We start from the raw sequence: 20,617 nt of genomic DNA, 5'->3' as shown, positions 1-20,617 counted from the left end.
CAATCTGATTTAAAAAAAAAAAAAAATCGGCCAGGAAGGGAGCAACACCTGCCATTCAGAAGGCTGGTACTGCCCTTGGGGAAGATTGGCCTAGTATTGACAAATTATACATGTTTTTCAACAAAACTGAGATTAAGGACTATTAAATGAGATATGTACATTTTAGAAAGTTGAACAATTATTTTAACAGCTTTATTGAAGTATAACTGACACATAAGAAATGATCATATTCAGACTTTGAAATCTGATGTTAGTATGATGAATTACTTTGATTGCATTTCAAGTGTTAAGCCAGCCCTACATTCCTAGGATAAACCCCACTTGGCCATGATATCCTTTATATATATTGTTTGATTCACTTTGCTAAATTTTGTTTAGGATTTTTGCATATGAGGGATATATCTCTGTAGTTTTCTTTCTTACGATACCATTTTCAGATTTTATTGTGTTAGGGTCAAATTGGAATCATGAAAGTGTTGAGAAAGTTCCATTTTCTGGAAGAGGCTGCATAGTAGTAATATTATCTCATTTTTAAATGTTTCATAGAATTTGCAAATTAATTCATCTGGGGCAGGAGTCTTATTTATAGGAAGGTTTTGAACATTCAAATTCTTTAATAGATAAGGCAATTAAGGTTTTGTCTTTCTTCCTGAGCAAGATATGGTAGTTTGTGTCTGTCAGCAAATTTATCCATTTCATCTAGGTTGTTGAATTTATTGGCACAGAGTTTATAATATTCCCCATTTCTTTTTAATCTCTCTAGAATATGTAATAATGTTGCTTCTCTCATTCTTGGTAACTTGTGTCTTCTTTTTTCCTTGATTAGTCTGCTAGTGGTTTATCAGTTTGAATTAAATATTTTAAAATAATGTAGGCCAGGCATGGGGGTCTGTAATCTCAGTGTTTTAGGAGACCAAGGTGGGAGGATTGTTTGAGGCCAGGAGTTCAAGTCCAGCCTGGGCAACATAGGCAGACCCCTGTCTCTACCAAAAGTTTAAAAACTAGCTGGGCTTTTGGCACACACCTGTAGTCCTAACTACTCAGGAGGCTCAGGGAGGAGGATCACTTGAGGCCAGGAGTTCAAAGTTACAGGACTATGATCAGGCCACTGCACTTCAGCCTGGGTGACAGAGCAAGACCCTGTCTCTAAACAACAACAAACAGTATGTATTCCAAATAAAACTTATATCTTCAGGCTTATGTTACTTGTGGGCCATCCTTTGTCAACCAAGTCCTAAAGACAAAAACGTGACCAAAAAATGTTAAACATGATCACATTGCCATTCAAGTCCAAAGCCAACATATAGACATTATCCAATATGCAAAAACTCAGAGAATATAACATCTCCAAGACCTTCCTGAAAACATTTATTAAGTAGTAAAATTCAGCAAACCAGGAGATAAATCAGAATAATCCTGATTAAAAAAATAACTTTTTATCAGGTATAAAAAGTTATTTTTATATAAAAAGCCCTGAGAGTGAAGATTAAATCCTCTCTATGTAGAAACAATTCTTGACAACCGTGAGAATTATAACTGCAGAATAAAATTAAAATGGTATAAACTTTGCCAAAGTAGAGTAAATAATATAACTTTAAAAAAAATGAGGCCGGGCGCGGTGGCTCACGCCTGTAATCCCAGCACTTTGGGAGGCCGAGGCAGGCGGATCACGAGGTCAGGAGATCAAGACCATCCTGGCTAATGCGGTGAAACCCCATCTCTACTAAAAATACAAAAAATTAGCCGGGCATAGTGGCGGGCACCTGTAGTCGCAGTTACTCAGGCAGCTGAGGCAGAAGAATGGTGTGAACCCGGGAGGCAGAGCTTTCAGTGAGCCGAGATGGAGCCACTTCACTCCAGCCTGGGCGACAGAGTGAGACTCCGTCTCAAAAAAAAAAAAAAAAAAAAGCAGGGTACTACTGGGAGGAAGTATTTGAATCCTTAAAGTTTGAAACAATTTTAGACATTAACACAGCAGTTCTTAAGGTTTTCTTCATCTTTTTTCCTTTTTTTTTTTTTTTATGAATGGCAGTCTTGTTTATCTTTTATTTCACTGGAAACCAGTTTAATTTTTTTTCATTAAAAGTGGCATATATACCATAATTACATTGTAATAAAATTATTGTGTCTGTATGTCTAGCCTTTTTAATGTTTATATACATGAATTTCAGAATGGTTTTTACCTGCTCATAATGGTGATGATTTCTTTATGGATAGGACTGTGGGTAAAAACAATTTTTTTGTTCTTTTTGTATTTTTCTATATTGCTTGAATAACTTATAATAAGCCTATATATATATAGAGAGAGAGAGAGAGAACTTTCTCATTGCTCAAAAGATAAGTATCTTACTCTGAAAGTTTAGTGTTCTGAAACTGGAACAGTTTTTCATTTTGTTGTAATGATAATACTAAATCCCTAATGTCTGTATTATGGACAATATGAAATATAAGCCTTTCTCTCGTTAATTTAAAAAAAATTGTTTCTTTATTATGAAATTTAACTTGTTACCCCAGCCTTTTGAGTAATAGTGTCCCATTTGAATCTTCTTCACTGGAAAATTAATTTATCAGTCAGAGTTCAGTCAGGGAAACAGAAAGCCGTTTTGGCATTTCAAACAAAAGCAATTTAATTGAGGAAATTAGTTACATGGTTGTTGGAAATGCTGGGAAAATAAAAGGGAGGAAACATGGTTATGGAGAAACAAACAGGAAGAAGGGGTAATGCTTAAAATTCAGATGCATGGGTCATCCCTGGGCTGGAGTCCACAAACTACACCTGCTACTACACTGTTAGAGCTCTGTTTCCCTGACTGAACTCTGACTGATACATTAATTTTCCAGTGAAGAAAAATCAGTCTGTATCTTGCAGAGAAGTACTGCTTTAATCAAGGATGGGACCATCTACAGGATACTCTTTCTCACTATACCCTATCCCCATGACTATTAAAGCAGCTGCCAGCAGCTACCAGTTTCCTGCTCTGCCTTTCTCCACTTTCTGATCTTCTACCAGTACCTTCTAAAAGCAGAACCTAAGGCAAAATAATCTAGAAAATGGAATTTGTTTATCATAGCCCCTGCAAAACATAGGGCACAGGACAGGACTGGGCCTGTGACAGCTCGCACATTAAATTGTATATACATAATTGTATGTATTTATAGTTTTAAAAAGTTAAGCTTTGCGATTGTAGTCCTTAAGAACTTTAAAACATATCCAAAGCGCTTTTTAATCATCAAAGTGGTTAGACATCTTGTAAATGAAGTAGGAATGGGAGCATAAAAAATGTTAGCTGGACACAGTCCTGTCCCTAATGAGTATGCACTAAATAAACTTTTTTTCCCTTCATAATAAGCAGTGGTGGAGAATACTGGAACTGTTGTCATGCTTAAAAAATGTTGAAATAGTCTTTTGACTGACAGATGGTACTGGGTCTATCAGATCTATTACTTTCTCCACCAGTCTCTTCATATACATATCCTTATCTCTGTTCCAAAGTATCCAGAGGATTAACATCATTATTCTAATGTGGAAATACAAAACAGTGACGAACTTTAATTTATTACCTCCCTCTTAGAAGAAATATTTTCTTAGGAAAATTCAACTTGAAGTTTGAAAGTCATGGTAATGTTTCTCATTTTTCCGTTAAAATCTCGTAGAAGTGCCATTCAGTTCATATTTACTGATATTTATCCATGGAAAATGGTCTTAAAATTGCTTGCTTAACTATGAAAACTGGCATTTGGCTGTTTTTATATGCATTAGATATCTATATTTGTATATGGTTACATTTGATATACCACAAATTTATGTTCATTCACAGTTAAGTAGTGAGAATGTCTCAAATAAATGCTCTGAGAAGTTTTATTAACAAACTTCATCTGAACACATTGGTGTACCTCAGAAGAAGATCAGTTTCTCTCTATCAACAATTTCCCTCTAGACAAATCAGCTTGAAAACAAATCTCCTAGTGCCAAACCCCCACCATTTTTCTGCCTTAGTTCCTTCCTCTGAACAAAAATCTGGAGCTGTTCTGTGTCTGGACATGGAGGGAGTTGAACACATCTTTCTTCATTAATGAGAGAAATGTAACTAAGCTTCATTCATCCAGGTAGAACTGGAATGTTGTCCAGTCTTTTTATTCTCTGCTTCCTTTTCTCTGCTAGAAATGTCTTGTCTCTTAGGAAATTACACTATAATCATGTTATGTGTTGTCATTTTATCTTATAGTTCTCTTAAGACTTTATCGTTGTGCGTATTTATATATTTCAGTGGGAGAACTGAAGTCCAATCAGTTCAGTATGGCAAAGAAAAGGCAAATAAAGACAGGGTATTTGCAAGGTAAGCCAAATCTGTTTCATTGTCTGAATTTTTTTAAAAAGATGGATTGAGTTTACTAAAAAGTTTTTCTAAATATTTTTTCTAAAGTTTTTCTAAATATTTCAAATTTTTGATTACAGAATTATCACAATTCTTTAACAGTAAATAATGTTGAGGGAATGATAAACTAGCTTATCTAGTTTATTGATTCATTTTTTATATTAATAGTGTGCCAGGCATTGTAGTTCTGAATAGGCTGATCAAATATTATGTTATTAATATAATATTTTGTTCGAGGTTGCTCCGCTTTTTAAACATTTTTGAGAAATATAGTGACTTATTTCATGTTATCAAGCCATTTCCATATTTATTTAAATTATATTGTTAAGAGATAAGTTGTTTTATTTTTTATTTTTGTTTACCATTTATTGTCTTTATTTCTTTAGGGTCTATCATAGCCAATTTGCTTTTTTTTTTTTTGAGACGGAGTCTTACTCTGTCATCCAGGCTGGAGTGCAGCGGTGCAATCTTAGCTCACTGCAACCTCTGCCTTCTGGGTTCAGGTGATTCTCCTACCTCAGCCTCCCTAGTAGCTGGGATTACTCATGCCACCACACCTGGCTAATATTTTTGTATTTTTAGTAGAGACGGGGTTTCACCATGTCAGCCAGGCTGGTCTCAAACTTCTGACCTCAGGTGATTCCCCCCCCCGACCTTGGCCTCCCAAAGTGCTGGCATTACAGGCATGAGCCACCACTCCCGACCTAGCCAATTTGCTTTTTAACAAGTGAAATGACATGATAAGAACTATGTTTTAGAAAATAGTAGTATGAGCAACGGTAGAGAATGGATTAGTAAGGAAAGCCTCGGTACCCAGAAACTATAAGGTAATTGCGGTAATCCAAGTGAAAATAATAAAGGCCTGAACAAAAACATTGGTAATGGAATGGAAAATAGGGAACAAATTTAAGGAACGTTTTGTGGGCAGAACTAGCAGAAGCTGATGACCAACTGGATACAGGTGTGTTAGAGACAAGAGTTTGTTTTCAGTTAAAATTACTTTGAGAGGCTAAGTCTTTTAATTAGTTATGTGCTTGGCATCTACTGCTATTAGAGGCTTGAGTTTTAATAAAGAGAACTAGAAAGTTTGCTTTTGATTTCACTTTGTTTAAATTTTGTTCTTAAGTCTTTATCTAAGAGACCTTCCTTCTTTGTGTTTCCGGAGTAAAGGGAGTTTTGTGTTCTTGGTTTTTTTCTTCCTTCTTCCAAAAGTGGAAATTCCTTTTTTCCCTTAGTAATATAAGTGACAGCTCATTATGTTTAAAAACTCCAACAGTATCAAAGAGCATAAAGAAAATTTATCATCCCAAGACAACTTTTTAAAAAAATTTTGATACTCATTATTCAGGATTTTTCTATGCATATACTCACAGAGACATTTTTATATGTGTGTGTATATTTGTTTCCAAATTGTTTTATACTATTTGTTGTTTGTTTTTATCATCTAGCATATCATGCACATTTTCTTTGCTGTTCAAAAATCTAGTCATTTATAATGGCAATAAATCTTTTAACAGTTAAATTCTTTGATTGTAAACTGTAAACTTAACTTTTAGGATTCCTCCCTTTACTTGAGCCACGTCCCTGCCTCCAGAGTAGGAGTTGTTGTTAAATTAAGACTTTGTAAGGATGTCACAGTAATATGTGACATACAGCTTACATTTAGTAGTCTACTATATGAGGAAATAATAGTTTATTACATTATGAATTAACATTAATAGAAGAGCCATAAATGGTAAGTTAATCTTTATTTTAAAAATCAAATGCATGAGATAATATACTTTATTTTCATTCTGTTGTGACTGATAGGAAAATTTGCACTGCAATTTGAGGGGGTTAGACCAAATGGTGTCATGAGTTGTCTTCAAATCAAAAAATCCTATAATTTAAACCTGTGATAGTGGAAAATCTTCACATCTAAATTACTTTGAATTCACTTATGGAAAATAAAATGAGTCAATGTATTTTTTTAAAAACTAATAACATTTCATAAAATATTTTTCTGATTCTTAGTGTTGTAACACCGTAACAATATACTTAAAACTTTTTTATTCCTTTGTTAACAAGTGTCTTCTTTCTTGCTTGACTTTTATAAAAAGTATAGAACATATGATTTGACCACTAGTTGTATGTAGCATATCCTAATATGAGTACCAGATCATAGGTGTATTTATATATTAAGTTAATATCACATATAAATGGTTTCTTTATAAGTGTTAATGTTTTAATGTTTTGATCATATCAGATTTTAGAAATAAGCAGAGTTATACCTGCATCTTAGTTGTTCATTTTGTATATTCATTATTAAAATGTATAGTTGTTTAATAGGTTATTTTATAAAACAGCCATTATTCCATGAATAGTAGAGGTAAAATTTCAATATTATAAGCCTCAGATAACTCTCTTCCTTTTGTTTTTCTGGAATTGTGTGGTTCCTCTGAAATAATAAGGTATCAGCTACAATGAGGCTGTAATAGTACTGGGCAGTTGAGTGATCTCTCTTTCTCTGAAAGATAAGCTTTTCTGGGATTGTTTTTCTAATATGTTAGGATCTAACTGTAATGAACAGATACATGTCTACCAAAATTCTCTAATGGTTTTAGTAATTATTAAGTTATTTTATTAAAGTACCAGATAATTCTAGAGTTCTTTTTTTTTCTTTGGGTTTTAGTTGGCAATATGAATAGATAGAAAAGGCTCCTGCTTAAACTTTTCATATAATAATTTTTTAGAAATCATTAAATGTTTTTTCTTTTTTCTGATTATCACCTCTTCGTGTTCGTCTCAGCAGCACATATACTGATTATCACCTCTTCAAATTGCTTTCACATTTTGCAATTGTCATATACTATATCTAAGAAAAGAGAAAAACAATGTTCTCATACAACAGAAAAATAAGGTGCCCTAGACAGAAAAGAAGCTTTACCACATTGCAAACACACTGATGCTGTGTGGTATTTTTTTCTCTGAAATTTCCACACTCAACAGGAAACATAGACAGCAAACTTGAGTGGGTGGGTCCCTGAGGTTAACACTGTTAATAAAATAAAATACATGAAGTTTGGTTTTAAGTTCAAAGTGTCCAGCCATGTTTAGTCCATTAACAGCAATAAAGTGTTCTGACGCTTCAGACTAGGTGAGTGTGCTGGAATTTTTTTTCTTCAAATGACTTTTTCCAGCTTTTAGAAAATGAAAGTAGTTGATCTACTGATTACAGTTAGTGAACTTTCATACAGCTTACATTTCGTAGTTTAAAATTTGAGGAAATAATAGTTTATTACATTATGAATTAGCATTAATAGAGCCATAAATGTTAGTCTTTATTTTAAAAATTAAAGTTTTATGCATGAGATAATATACTTTATTTTCATTCTGTTGTGACTGATAAAATTTGCACTGCAATATGAGGGAGTTGAACTAAACGGTGTCATGAGTTGTCTTCAAATCAAAAAATCCTATAATTTAAACCTGTGATAATGGGAAAAGTTCACACCTAAGTTACTTTGAATTCACTTATGGAAAATGAAATGTGAGTCAATGTATCTTTTTTAAAACTAGTAACATTCCATGTCTTAGAAAATGCCTACAAGTTTTTTGATTAAGGAAATGTCATTAGGCCAAACTAAAAAAGTTTTAGCTATGAATTGCTGAAATGACAGGACACTTGTGTGGTGTAGATTCATAAGTAACTTAAATTTTTCGTGGTTTAGTAAAATTAATAGGCTAAAATATTGCCCTGAAAATTTGGATATTCATAAATCATAAAATTCAGGAGGTAGGGAGAGACCTATGGGTCATATTATTGCTAATAAATTTATACATTTAGATATAAAAACATAAGAGGTCTGTCTAATAGGAAGCCACATCTAGAATTCAGAGTCCTTATCATTATTTTAATGCTTCCTACTGTACACATAATAACAATTTGTTCAGTTCTCTTTGGTCAGTGTTATTGTGCATGTTAGTCCAACCTTTCTTTTTACACGTTTAACATATTGGAAAGGAAATTCTAGCAGATAGTGAAACTTCAAACTTCATGAGATCATTATGTATCAGAATTCTAATGTTATTAAGTTTTAATGTAATCAGATGAGTTAATATTGCATTTGCTTTGTGCCTTCCTTGGTAATTGGTTTTTTTTTTAGCCATACAGAAGTGCATACATAGTACATGATGAGAGGAAAATATCCCAATGAGCTAAAAAGCAAGTCCAATACTACCTGCGATTCTTTATCAATATAGGAAAATCTGAAAATAAATCCAAAGTCACACAACAAAGGCCTATGATTCTTATTAACTATAACCAAAAATAGTCTTCATTTTTAAATTTTACTCAAATAGGCATTACTGCCTAAATTTTTGTGATCTGATTTTTGTAGGAAGACAACAGGATGTTTCATTTTTTGTAAATTGTGCTGGAATGGAAAATATATATAGTTTTTATATGCTTCAGTTAATTACTGAAATATAAAACTGTTTACAAGATGATTTATTATATACTTTATATATGTAGCTTAAATTATTCGCTTCCACATTAACTCTGCACTTCATAAAGCCAGGCATTTAAAGAGATAACGTATATTTTCAGCTAATTTTGTCTATTATCTGAATTTGCGTATAAAATACTTTATTTGTTAACATTCCTAAAATTCTAAGGGTTTATGATCTCTGCATAGATCAGTATCTTTTGATCTGAATGAATGAATCAATATGAAGATCTTTGTTTCTTTTTTTGTTTTTTTTTTGTTTTTTTTTTTTTTTGAGACAGGGTTTTACTCTTGTCACCCAGGTTGGAATGCAGTGGTGCTATCACAGCTCACTGCAGTCTCAAATTCCTGGACTCAAGTGGTCCTCTGACTTCAGCCTCCCAAGTAGCTTGGACTACAGGCACCTGCCATCATACCCAGCTAATTTATTTTTTGTAGAGACAGAGTCTCCTTATGTTGCCCAAGCTGGTCTTGAATTCCTAAGTTCCAGTGATCCTCCCACCTGGGCCTCCCAAAGTGCTGGGATTGCAGCACTGAGCCACCTCACCCAGCCAAGATCTTTTTTTAAAACATCACTTAGTTTTCATCTTTATCATTAGGATAGCTGATAATATATAGATTGGTAACAAAACATATCCTTTTACTCCCCACCAATAGACAGAATTATTAACCCTCCAAAATGTTTTTGGAAAAAAGGGAAAAATCCACTAACCTACTATATGTAAACAATTTTTTAAGTAGATAAAATGTAATATGCATAATTATTTTTGTTCTGTCTGCATTGAGGCAGAGGATTGGGCTTTAGATATAGAAGCATTCAGGAGATAATGTGCTAGGAGTTATTTAATACATCCCAAGATAAGCTAGTGTTCCAGATACTCTGGAATAGAAGTAGGTAGTATCTGTCTTGTCAGTAACATCTGAGAAAACATTTGGTAGCAAACCCTTCCCTTTTTACTTTTCTCTTTCCTTTTCTTGTTTCTTCTGTTTTTCTCATCCTTCTTATTCTCTATCTTACTCTTCCTAGCCTATCTTTCCTTTATTCTTCATATAAAGCCAATGTACATTCTTAGGAAGTTATTTGGTAAATAGCCTCTAAATGCATTAATTTTTTACAAGTAAACTCTTTATGTTGCTCATCTAGAACATAATCTATGAAAACAAATTGTAGGATTTGATTCATAGTTTGGGGTATAAAAATAAAACTTTTAACATATTATTTAATTTATTTCTGCAGATCCCCAAGTAAGCCCTTGGCACGGAAATTAATGGATTGGGAAGTAGTAAGCAGAAATTCATTATCTGATGACAGGTTAGAAACACAAAGCCTTCCATCACGATCTCCACCAGGAACTCCTAATCAGTAAGTGTGAATTTTGTGACCAACATCAGGTGTGAATTTTGCTAATTTCTAATTATTGGCTGTATATTTTTATGCCTGAAGATAAAGATACGCAAAAATTGAATTCTTTTGGTGAAACATGATTTTTGTTGCTCCAGAGCATTATTTTCTCTTCGCCTGCTGCTCATTGCAGAAGTAACATGGTATAGACTTGTGGAATGAGAGTAGCGCATTGAATAAGGACCCTCCACTCTCACTTTCCTCAACAGTTAACTTTCGCAGTTAAGAGTCCCTGATAAATGAAGATCTGTTAGACTTAAAATCTTGTATGGTTGTTGTTGACATACTCATTTTTCATGTGGATTCCCAGCAGAATTTCTAGGGGAGCATATTTTGTTTGAAAATGCTTTGCAAGTGATTGTGATTCTCTTAAACCCCCACCTCAACCATGACTTCAGCACATTCTATGGCCTAGGAAAAGGGGTTTCCAGCACCAGTCCCCATAAGCTTAGCTCTCCCTGAGCTGAAAAGCACTGTGTGATTCAGCACTTACCATATATGTACTTCAGTCTGACATTGCTCACAAAAGTTGTATGTTTTGGTGTAAATGATTATAAGATCATAAACTAGCCAAATGCACTAGCCAAAGATGTTGATTATCTTAATTTGATAGTATTACAAATGTTGTATGTAATTAAGATAATGGTAAACAACTGTGTGCCACCATATTAACATACTTTGTTAACCCGTAAGGTTCACTTATAAAATACTTGAATTTTGGTATGAAATATAATATTTGAAGATGTCTTTTTTCATAAATGTTTTACGCACATTAGTGTTTAATAAATTTGTATAAAATTCTAAACGTGGCTGGGTGCAGTGGCTCATTCCTGTAATCCCAGCACTTTGGGAGGCTGAAGCGTGTGGATTCCTTAAGCTCAGGAGCTCGAGACCAGCCTAGTCAACATAGTGAAACCCCATCTTTACAAAAACATACAAAAATTAGCTGAGCATGGTGGCGTGCACCTGTCAGGGGGGTGGGGCAGGGATTGCTTGAACCCAGGAGGAAGAGGTTGCAGAGTTGAGATCACACCACTGCACTTCAGCCTGGACCACAGAGTGAGAGCCTGTCTCAAAAAAAAAAAAAAAAAAAAAATCTAACAGCTACAGCATTGAAGGCTATTATCAGCTGAAGAATAAACTTCTACCATATTGGAACAGTTTATACATAAACAGTTTGGTTCACAGAGCTTTAATACTTAACGTGTTAAAGTTACTCCTAGAAAAAAATGGACTTAGTAATTTCTGTCTTGCCAGTTTCAGGTTGCTTTATCATTTTTTCTTATAAATGATTGCATATATTCAAAGCCTCATTAGCTTATCTGAAGAAAATTCAGACCTTGTTTTTCTCTTCCCTTTTTGCACAAGCCAGCCATTTCTCCATTTGTACCAGCAACACTGAACAATAATAGCAAGTTATAGAAAATAATAGCAATTTAAGCCAAAGTACTCACGTAACTAATTAGCAGTAGCTCTGATTAAGTTTTCTGGTTAATGAAACAATTTTAGGTATAATCTAAAAAGATTTTCTACAATTCTGAAGAGATAGTACAAGGTGGTGGTTAGGAGCTTGGGCCCTGGAATCACTGTATGCTTGAACTTGGGCAAGTTAATCTCTGTCTCATTTTTCTCATCTACAAAATTATATTTATAATAATGTCTTTCTTATAGTACTGTTATGAGGATTAAATGAAATGCTTAGAGAAATGTCTGACACATACATAAGTACTGAAATATTGTAATTAAAAATTGTAATAACACTTCTTTGTGTGACTGTCAAGAGGATGGCAGTGTAGTATTCAGTATCTATTCTAAGGATTCAAAGAAAGTCCCATAAATAAAAACATTTATAACAATTAAAAAATAATTCAGACTAGAATATATTTCTAAATCATTTATTCTAATCCCTTTATTTTATAATTGCTGAATAAGACAAAATCATAGTGACTAATACCTAGAAACATTAAGGCACTTAGAGATAGTAGGTAGCTTTATGGGTAGAATCCTTGGCAGATTGTTGATTGTAACTCAGATCACTGACTTCCCCTTCTCTGTTCTCTCTGTTTATATCACACTGTCTTTTTCAGAGATTGCTTAGTCAACATGGCTTGACTTAAAAACACCCACTTTCTGATGTAAACTTGGAAATTTTGAATTAAAGCATATTTTTATTCAGTTTTTCTCCCTCTTTATTTAGTCGAAATTCTACATTCACGCAGGAAGGAACCCGGTTACGACCATCTTCAGTTGGTCATTTGGTAGACCATATGGTTCATACTTCCCCAAGCGAAGTGTTTGTGAATCAGAGATCTCCGTCATCAACACAAGCTAATAGCATTGTTCTGGAATCATCACCGTAAGAGCTTTTTTATTTTGCTTCCTTTGCATTTTCAAATGCCCCAAATTGCTTTACTTAAAATAATCTGGGAAATTAGGATATTCGATACAAGATTTTAATTATGCAACTTTTCAAAATTTATATATTTGCAATTATGCTCATTTGTTCCTGAGAGTTCTTGTTGCCTCTCCCTCCCCCACCCAGTCACTGTGTTGTTAGTTTGTTGACTTAGACAGTTCTTCAGTTTTTAGTGTATAAATTCAAATATTTCTGCAGATAGTGTAGCACTCTGGTCAAGGAGGAGGGTAGTTAAAACAGAGTTTTCTTAATATTTTTAAAGGAAAAGAACCATAAGTATGAGTAAAAAGTGTTGAGAAAATTAAAATACTTACAAGATATGTAGATAGGTAAGAAGATTTTTTAATTTACCTATGTAGATAGGTAAGAAGATTTATTTCTTGAGAAGGAGAAATTGGTATAAGATATAGTGAATGTGATCGGGGTAAAGTGTGGGCCCAAGAGTGGTAGGTGGAAGAGAGTACAGGTGTAGAGTCATGTTTGTCCCTGGGTAGGGTAAACCAAGGAAGACTGGCCGAGCTATCAAAACAAGTAGGAGTTCAGCCTGCGTGATGTATATCTTGGTAAAACATTTTGATTGTGTGTATATATTATTAAAAATGGAGAAATAGGACAGATACACACTGTACAATGATACCTGTGGGGAATTAGTTGGCAACAAATAGGATTGATGGGAGATTTAATATTTTATTACTTTAGAAGTTATAATTCTAAACTTTCCGGTTGATTTTTAATAATTATATATGTTCTAATTTGGAAACTTTAAAAAGTATAGTAATTAAGGACATGATTGAAATATTGATTTGATTTTTAAAATTACATGCTTTTGTGACATGCAAATGAATCATATGCAGGAATCAAAAAGCCTAATTATTACAAACCAAACCACTATAATTCTTGAGGCCTAACAAAATTATCTTTATCTATTTTTAAAGGGCCTTTTCCAAAGAAAGACATATAAACACAATTGAATATTTCCACATGTAAATTTTTTTTTTTTTTTTTTTTTTTGAGACGGAGTCTCGCTCTTTCACCCAGGCGGTAGTGCAGTGGCGCGATCTTGACTCACTGCAAGCTCTGCCTCCCGGGTTCACGCCATTCTCCTGCCTCAGCCTCCCGAGTAGCTGGGACTACAGGCGCCAGCCACCGTGCCTGGCTAATTTTTTGTATTTTTAGTAGAGATGGGGTTTCACCGTGTTAGCCAGGATGGTCTCGATCTCCTGACCTCGTGATTCGCCCACCTCGGCCTCCCAAAGTGCTGGGATTACAGGCGTGAGCCACTGCGCCCAGCCTCACGTGTAAATTTTATAGATTCACAAACCCCCAAATCACTTGCTGATATGGTTTGGCTCTGTGTCCTCACCCAGATCTCACCTTGAATTGTAATCTCCAGGTGTCAAGGACAGGACCAGGTAAAGGTAGTTGAATCATGGGGGTCATTTCTTCCATGCTGTTCTTGTAATAATGAATGAGTCTCACAAGATCTGATGGTTTTTATAAGTGTCTGGCATTTCCCCTGTGTGCACTCATTTTCTCTCCTGCTGCCCTGTGAAGAGGTGCCTTCCACCATGATTGTAAATTTCCTGAGGCCTCCCCAGCCATGTGTAACTGTGAGTCAATTAAACCTCTTTTGTTTATAAACTACCCAGTCTCAGGTATTTCTTCATAGCAGCATGAGAATGGACTAATACATTTGCCATCTCAAAACACCTTTATTCTACTTTCCTGACTTGAGTGGAGAAGCAAGTTCAGGGTAGCTTGGAACTGTGAAGAGTTTTTGCTTCTTCTCTCTTGTGCACAAGAATATAAAATGCTTGGAGCCTTCTCCTTGGACATATATTTTATAAGGTTTATGTGTTTGTATTCCATTTTGAATCTATATTACTGCATTTGACATTCAACCAGTTTTTAACCTTAAGAATAATGAGAGAGTTCTGAAAAGATAAGCTTAATAATAATAACTTACTTAGTTGCTTACAGTCACTTTTACATAAACTATCTCACTGTTCTATTCAGGAGAATTCAGTGAAATAGGAAAGATATGTAATATCCATTTTATAGATAAGAAAGCCACACTTAAGAACACTTGTCCCAATTTACAGAACAGAAACTCAGGCTTTCTGTAGCAGAATCAGCCAGGAGAACTTTGTATCCCCAACAAGATGTTATAGATGTTTTTTGATTTGCAATTTAAATAAAATACTTTGCAACTTGGAATCCATAGATTTTAGTTTTTCTGTTGTCCACATGTGAAAAGAATTTAAATGATGTATTGGATTAAGCACAGAACATTTCAACATGTAATGAAATAGATTTTTTTAAGGTTTTTCACATATTCCTTTTTGTAATTGTCAGATAAAATCATCCTACCAATTCTTTATTTAAGTGAGTACAGGAGGTTGCTTATACTGTTTAGAATAAAGCTACCATTTATAGGCTAAGGATAAAGTAAAGGAGACCACAGTCTACAACACAGCATGTGAATTGGATGGTTAAATTTATTAGGATACAAATTTCTAAAGGCGGCAACAGAGAGCTGCATTAACTGCAAAGTAAGCTTTTTTCACTGCTGTTGTTGAAGCATTTATAAGAAAATTTAAAGCTCAGTGGACTGAAATAAATTGTGCACATTTTTTCACACATCTTGATTGACATTTCTAACAAACCTTTTGCTACTATGTGACAATATATTGCTCTGCTACCAGCATAGTACACTCGAATATAATATTTTCATTATTTACCCTCCACTTAACAGTTTCCAAAATGTCAGATTGCCAAGTGTGGTGGTGTGCACCTGTTGTCCAAGCTTACTCAGGAGGCTGAGGCAGAAGGATCACTAGAGCCCAGGAGTTCGAGGACGTATTGCTCCATGATGGCGCCTGTGGATAGTCAGTGCACCTCAGCCTGGACAATACAGCAAGACACCATCTTTTAAAAACCAAAACCAAAAAAAAAAAAGTCAGAGTTAAAGATAAGCAAGTTATTTTTGGTAAAAAGCCCCAATATGAATGTTGGGCATTTGGAACACTTTTAGAATTATATTGCCATCTCTTCTTTCTCCTAACAACCAAAAGTTAACATGAGTAGTACTTTTTTTTTATGTGGGTAAACTTTTTTTTTTTTTTAGACAAAGTCTCACTCTGTTGCCCAGGCTGGAGTGCAGTGGCGCAATCTCGGCTCACTGCAAGCTCCACTTCCCGGGTTCACGCCATTCTCCTGCCTCAGCCTCCCGAGTAGCTGGGACTACAGGCGCCCGTCACCACGCCCGGCTAATTTTTTGTATTTTCAGTAGAGACAAGGTTTCACCATGTTAGCCAGGATAGTCTCGATCTCCTGACCTTGTGATCCACCTGCCTTGGCCTCCCAAAGTTCTGGGATTACAGGCGTGAGCCACCACGCCTGGCTAATGTGGGTAAATTTTTTATGTGGGTAAACTGTGTACAGTATGTGTTTTGAGCCCTGGTGCCCCCTCCTCTAGTACATTTTAGGCAAATTATTGGTTTTAAATATATTAAAACAATTGAGTTAGAAATGTTATCAATTAAAGTAAATATGGATGTATATAAGCCCTGATATTTACTAATCTTGCTTTCTGTTCATTAAAATATAAGTAATTTCTGTTAGAATTTAAAATGTAGCAGTATTACCATTTATAACCAAAACGAAGTGATTTAAAATAGTCATATTCTGGATATGTTCTGATAAGTTTTGGGAGTTCTGTTGAGGCCTCAGATACTGACGGTGGGGGGATGCTTATTAGCATTTATCTGTTTTATAAATTGGCTTCTGAGAAACTTTTTTTTTTTTAAGAAAAGATTCCACTGCTACAAAAAGTTTGGAAACCTCTGATTTAAAATAACTTTCCTCCTTTTTGCAGTTACTTTCTTTTAGATGCAACTATATATCATAGTGGTTACGAGCACAAGCTCTGGATTCAGACTAGGTTTAAAACGTGGTTCTACTACTTCTAATTAGGTGACCTTTGGTGAGTTATTTTATCTCCGTAAGCCTGTTTCCTCACTGTTAAAAACAGGGTGATAATAATATCTACCTCAAAGAGTTGCTATAAGCATATAATAATTATATAGCTTTTTTCAGTTAAGCTCTTGGGATATATTCCGACAACTTTTATTATATTATCAACAGTTTGTCTGGATATTTGAAGTATGAGCATCTGGTTGAAGACAGTGAGGAATTCTCCAGATTCTCAACTTTATTCTTACATCCCTAATCACAAGATATTCTAGGCAGACTTCATAATCCACAAATGGCTTTTTGTTCGTGTATTTAGGGACAGGGTCTTGCTCTGTTGCCTAGGCTGGAGTGCAGTGGTATAATCACCGCTCACTGTAGCCTCGGCCTCCTGGGCTCAAGTAATCCTCCCACCTCAGCCTCCCAAGTAGCTGAGACTGCAGGAGCATGACACCATGCCCAGCTAATTTTTGTATTTCTTGTGGAAACAGGGTTGCATCATGTTGCCCAAGCTGGTCTTGAACTCCTGGGCTCAAGTGATCCACCTGCCTCAGCCTCCCAAGTTGTTTGGGAGGATTACAGGTGTGAGCCACCATGCCTGACCATCCTCAAGTGTTAAATCCATTTCCCTGAGCCATTCTTTCCTGGACTATTCCATTCTAGTCTTACCTAATGAATCCCCACAGCTTTGTCCATACCTCTTCAGTTCCTTTTGCTTGGTCTTCAAAGCTTTGCCTTTCCTCCACCCCTCTCAGCTACTGGCACTGATGATGTCCATCTACAACTCAGTTGTCCCCAATTCCTCTTCCAGTCTTGATCAAGTCTAGCCATATATTGTGAACTCTTCAAATACTAGGCTATTCTAGGACAAGGAAATAAAAAAATCAAAGGTTTGAATAGAAGGGAGATATCAAGCCATGGGGACTTAGAGAATGTAACAGATGCTGTATTCATGGCATCAAGACTAATTACAGGTCCCTGGACACTAGCTGCGGTATGCTTACCTACCATTCATCTCTAGCTAAAGGCTCTGTCACTTGCACTTGGGAGCTAAGGGCAGACACCTTGAGTCTGGTTGAAACCAAGAATCTCAGGTCGCTGGGAGGCTTATTCTGGAATAGATTCCTACTGATAAAATCACATGACATTGTCAGTTCTATTCTTAGATATTACTCATATCCCTGATAGTTTACATGAGCTTTTTAAAGTGCCTTGTGCATTAATTAGTAATCAACCTGAAATGACGTTTACTTTGAAACACTCATTATCAGAATAAAGTAGCCATAGTGTTAAGAAGCCTGAATTTTGAATCAGAATTTTTTCTGTATCTAATGTAATATAAGTAGAGTACGAGTTGGGTTAAATGCGTAATTGAAGACTAGAATAACAGTAGTGATTATAGTTAAATGAGACATGATCTCTTGATCTACATCTTAGAAAATAAAGGTTTGTTTTTTTCTTTAAGAGACAGGGTCTCTCTGTCTCCCAGGCTGGGGCATAGTGGCACAATTATAGCTCACCACAGCCTCAAACTGCTGTTCTTGAATGATCTTCCCATTTCAGCATCCTGAGTAGCTGGGACTACAGGTGTACACCACCATCCCCAGCTAATTTTTTTTTTTAAATTTTTTGTAGAGATGGTGTCTTGCTATGTTGGCCAGGCTGGAAAATAAGAGTTTTTAAAAGAGCCATCATTTCTGGAACATTTGTATTAGTGTCTAACAAGAATATACTTTTTGTTTTCTAGTCTATTGGAATAAATTTTATGCTTCTGTGACAGATTTCTATGTACAATTGTGCCTTTACCGTTTTTTTTAAAAAATTCATGATTTTCAAGGGTTGTTCATTTTTCTTTTTTAGAAGTAATAAAATAATCCCTTCAGGATTGCATTTTTTTCTCACTTTCCCTAACTCAGATCTTTTCCAGCTCCCTTCCTTAAAGCCAGATGATTCCCTCTACTTGTATGTCTCCAGCTACAACCCTGATCCCTACTTCTTTCTTTAGTTTCTATTTCCCTACTCTTGCTTAAACTGCTTGTTAGTAGTAAATGCTGGCCTTCTTTGAAAATTAAAAGTCTCTTCCTTGAGGGTACCAGCTATAATTTCTGACAGGGCTGTGTTTCACTATGCTGCCTGGTTATTCTCCATATTGCATTATGTCTCTTCATTCTCTTACACTTGGCAGATTTTTGTGTGTGTGCACTTAGAAATAGTATTGTTTTTAAGGATTGGACTGTTTCATGACATTATTTTTAATGTATCATTTCTAATTATAATGCAAGGTTTACCTATGAAAGTCATCTTCCTAGATAACTGTTTAAGTAATAAATATATGTGATAGCTGTACAACAGAAATGAAGAAGAAAGTTATTCATTAAAGTAAATTGAATTTATATTCTTGGAGTATGTCTTTTAAAAAATATGATTGATAACTTTGCCCAATATTTGAATTTCAGGAGTCTGTGTTGACATCCTTGATTACTTTTATAGACTTTAGTGTGTGTGTGTGTGTGTGTGTGTGTGTGTGTGTAGAGTTTGGTTATGTATGTATACAGTTTGGTTATTGAAATTGGAAGTATAGAAAAGGGAAACAGTTACAGGGATTACTGTGAGAGTACATAATTAAATTATAAGAGCTCCCTAGACTAACCTAACCCTCTGCAGCAGTCAGGCATATGGAGAGCCTGTCTGCCACTCTCTGAAAAATTACTTTAATAAGAAAGTTACATAAGACAGTGAGAAGGCAGGTAGCCCTGTCCTGAAATCCAAAGTTTTACTGTCCTTTCGTCTTCATCTTAATCTATACTCCATTCTCCTCACCTTTTCCTTATAATTTGGCTTAAATCCCAACCCCAGCATTTATACTTGGGCTCTTTTCCTATTTGTATCTTCCTGCTTGTTTTGAATGTTTAAAAAGAGGTTAAAAGAGGTTATTCTCAAATACCTGGAGTCTTGCAAGTAGCACGGGATGGAGATTTGTGTAGATTATAGAGCTCATGCTGCATCTAAAGACAGCAGCTGCCACTTGGCTTTTATACAGTGTTTGACAACTGGTACTGCAGGCCCATTCTTTCCGGAGCTTCCAGATTTTTCATCTTGAAAATCTAGATTTGTATGCAATTTAAAAAATGTAATTGTTTAACTCAATTATTTTTATAAAAACAATGAATGGTCCAAATGTATGTTGGCCAAAATTGGCCCATAATCCATGAATTTATAACTGCTCTTTTAGGACAATAATGTCTAATCAGAATTGCACAATAAAAACCACCTCTGGAGGTGTTTTTTGTAACCCCAGAAGTAGAGATTCAACAGTTTTAGCAAAATGTACCATAGAATCAGTGCTGTCCCTCTCATGTAACTGAGTATTGAAACTGTTAGGCCCATACCCACCAGGTTTGGCTCACTTAGATATGCCACTGCTGATCAGGCTTGAGTTTCTCCTGTATATTTTGGCGCTGTATTTAAACTGATAGCTGGACCAAGAATAAGGAAGGTTGCCCTGACTCCATTTTCATATGTTCTCCACCTTATACCCTTTCCCACAGGCTTTTAGTTTTGAATGTTTTTTTCTCAGCTTTTAAATTTAGCTTTTAAATGTTTCCTGGTTATGACAACTGTATGCAAAAGCAGAAAAAGTTTCTAATTATATTGCCTAAGTGGTTACACTTAGGTCCAAGTAAAGGGTGAGAGCTGTTATATATGTCGAGTCCAATTACTTCTGGTGTTTGTAAAGTTTTAGAGACTCTTATCAACTGCTTTTTAAAATGTTGCATCTCTTAAGTTCTGCTAAGGGATGTCCATCTCTGTGTGCTCTAATCCTATGTAGTAGGCCATGGTTGAGTTACATATCTCTATTCTAATCCATGGAAACGTTTCCCTAGACAAGCAATACTTGAATGTATGGGCCCTTAGAAACTTGTATTCTTGGCAGTTGAAAGTAACATAAGAAATACCACATTTG

The 20,617-nt window shown here is 35.1% G+C and overlaps 1 protein-coding gene across 10 annotated transcripts in view; it reads left to right on the top strand.

Moving 5' to 3' along the window:
* Positions 1–20,617, top strand: part of PTPN4 (protein tyrosine phosphatase non-receptor type 4) — a 221,246-nt gene that overhangs the window by 162,883 nt on the left and 37,746 nt on the right. For all 10 annotated transcript variants that reach the window (XM_063712731.1, XM_002812411.6, XM_024243618.3 and 7 more), the window contains 3 exons: positions 4,269–4,337; positions 10,101–10,226; positions 12,463–12,621. In XM_063712731.1, coding sequence (XP_063568801.1) covers positions 4,269–4,337; positions 10,101–10,226; positions 12,463–12,621 — 354 coding nt within the window. The remainder of the gene's footprint in view (positions 1–4,268; positions 4,338–10,100; positions 10,227–12,462; positions 12,622–20,617) is intronic.

The sequence above is a fragment of the Pongo abelii genome, chromosome 11, assembly GCF_028885655.2.
Source record: "Pongo abelii isolate AG06213 chromosome 11, NHGRI_mPonAbe1-v2.0_pri, whole genome shotgun sequence".
NCBI classification, from domain to species: Eukaryota; Metazoa; Chordata; class Mammalia; order Primates; family Hominidae; genus Pongo; species Pongo abelii.
The sequence above is the reverse complement of the archived record's forward strand: the minus strand, read 5'-3'. Positions and strand labels throughout refer to the sequence as shown.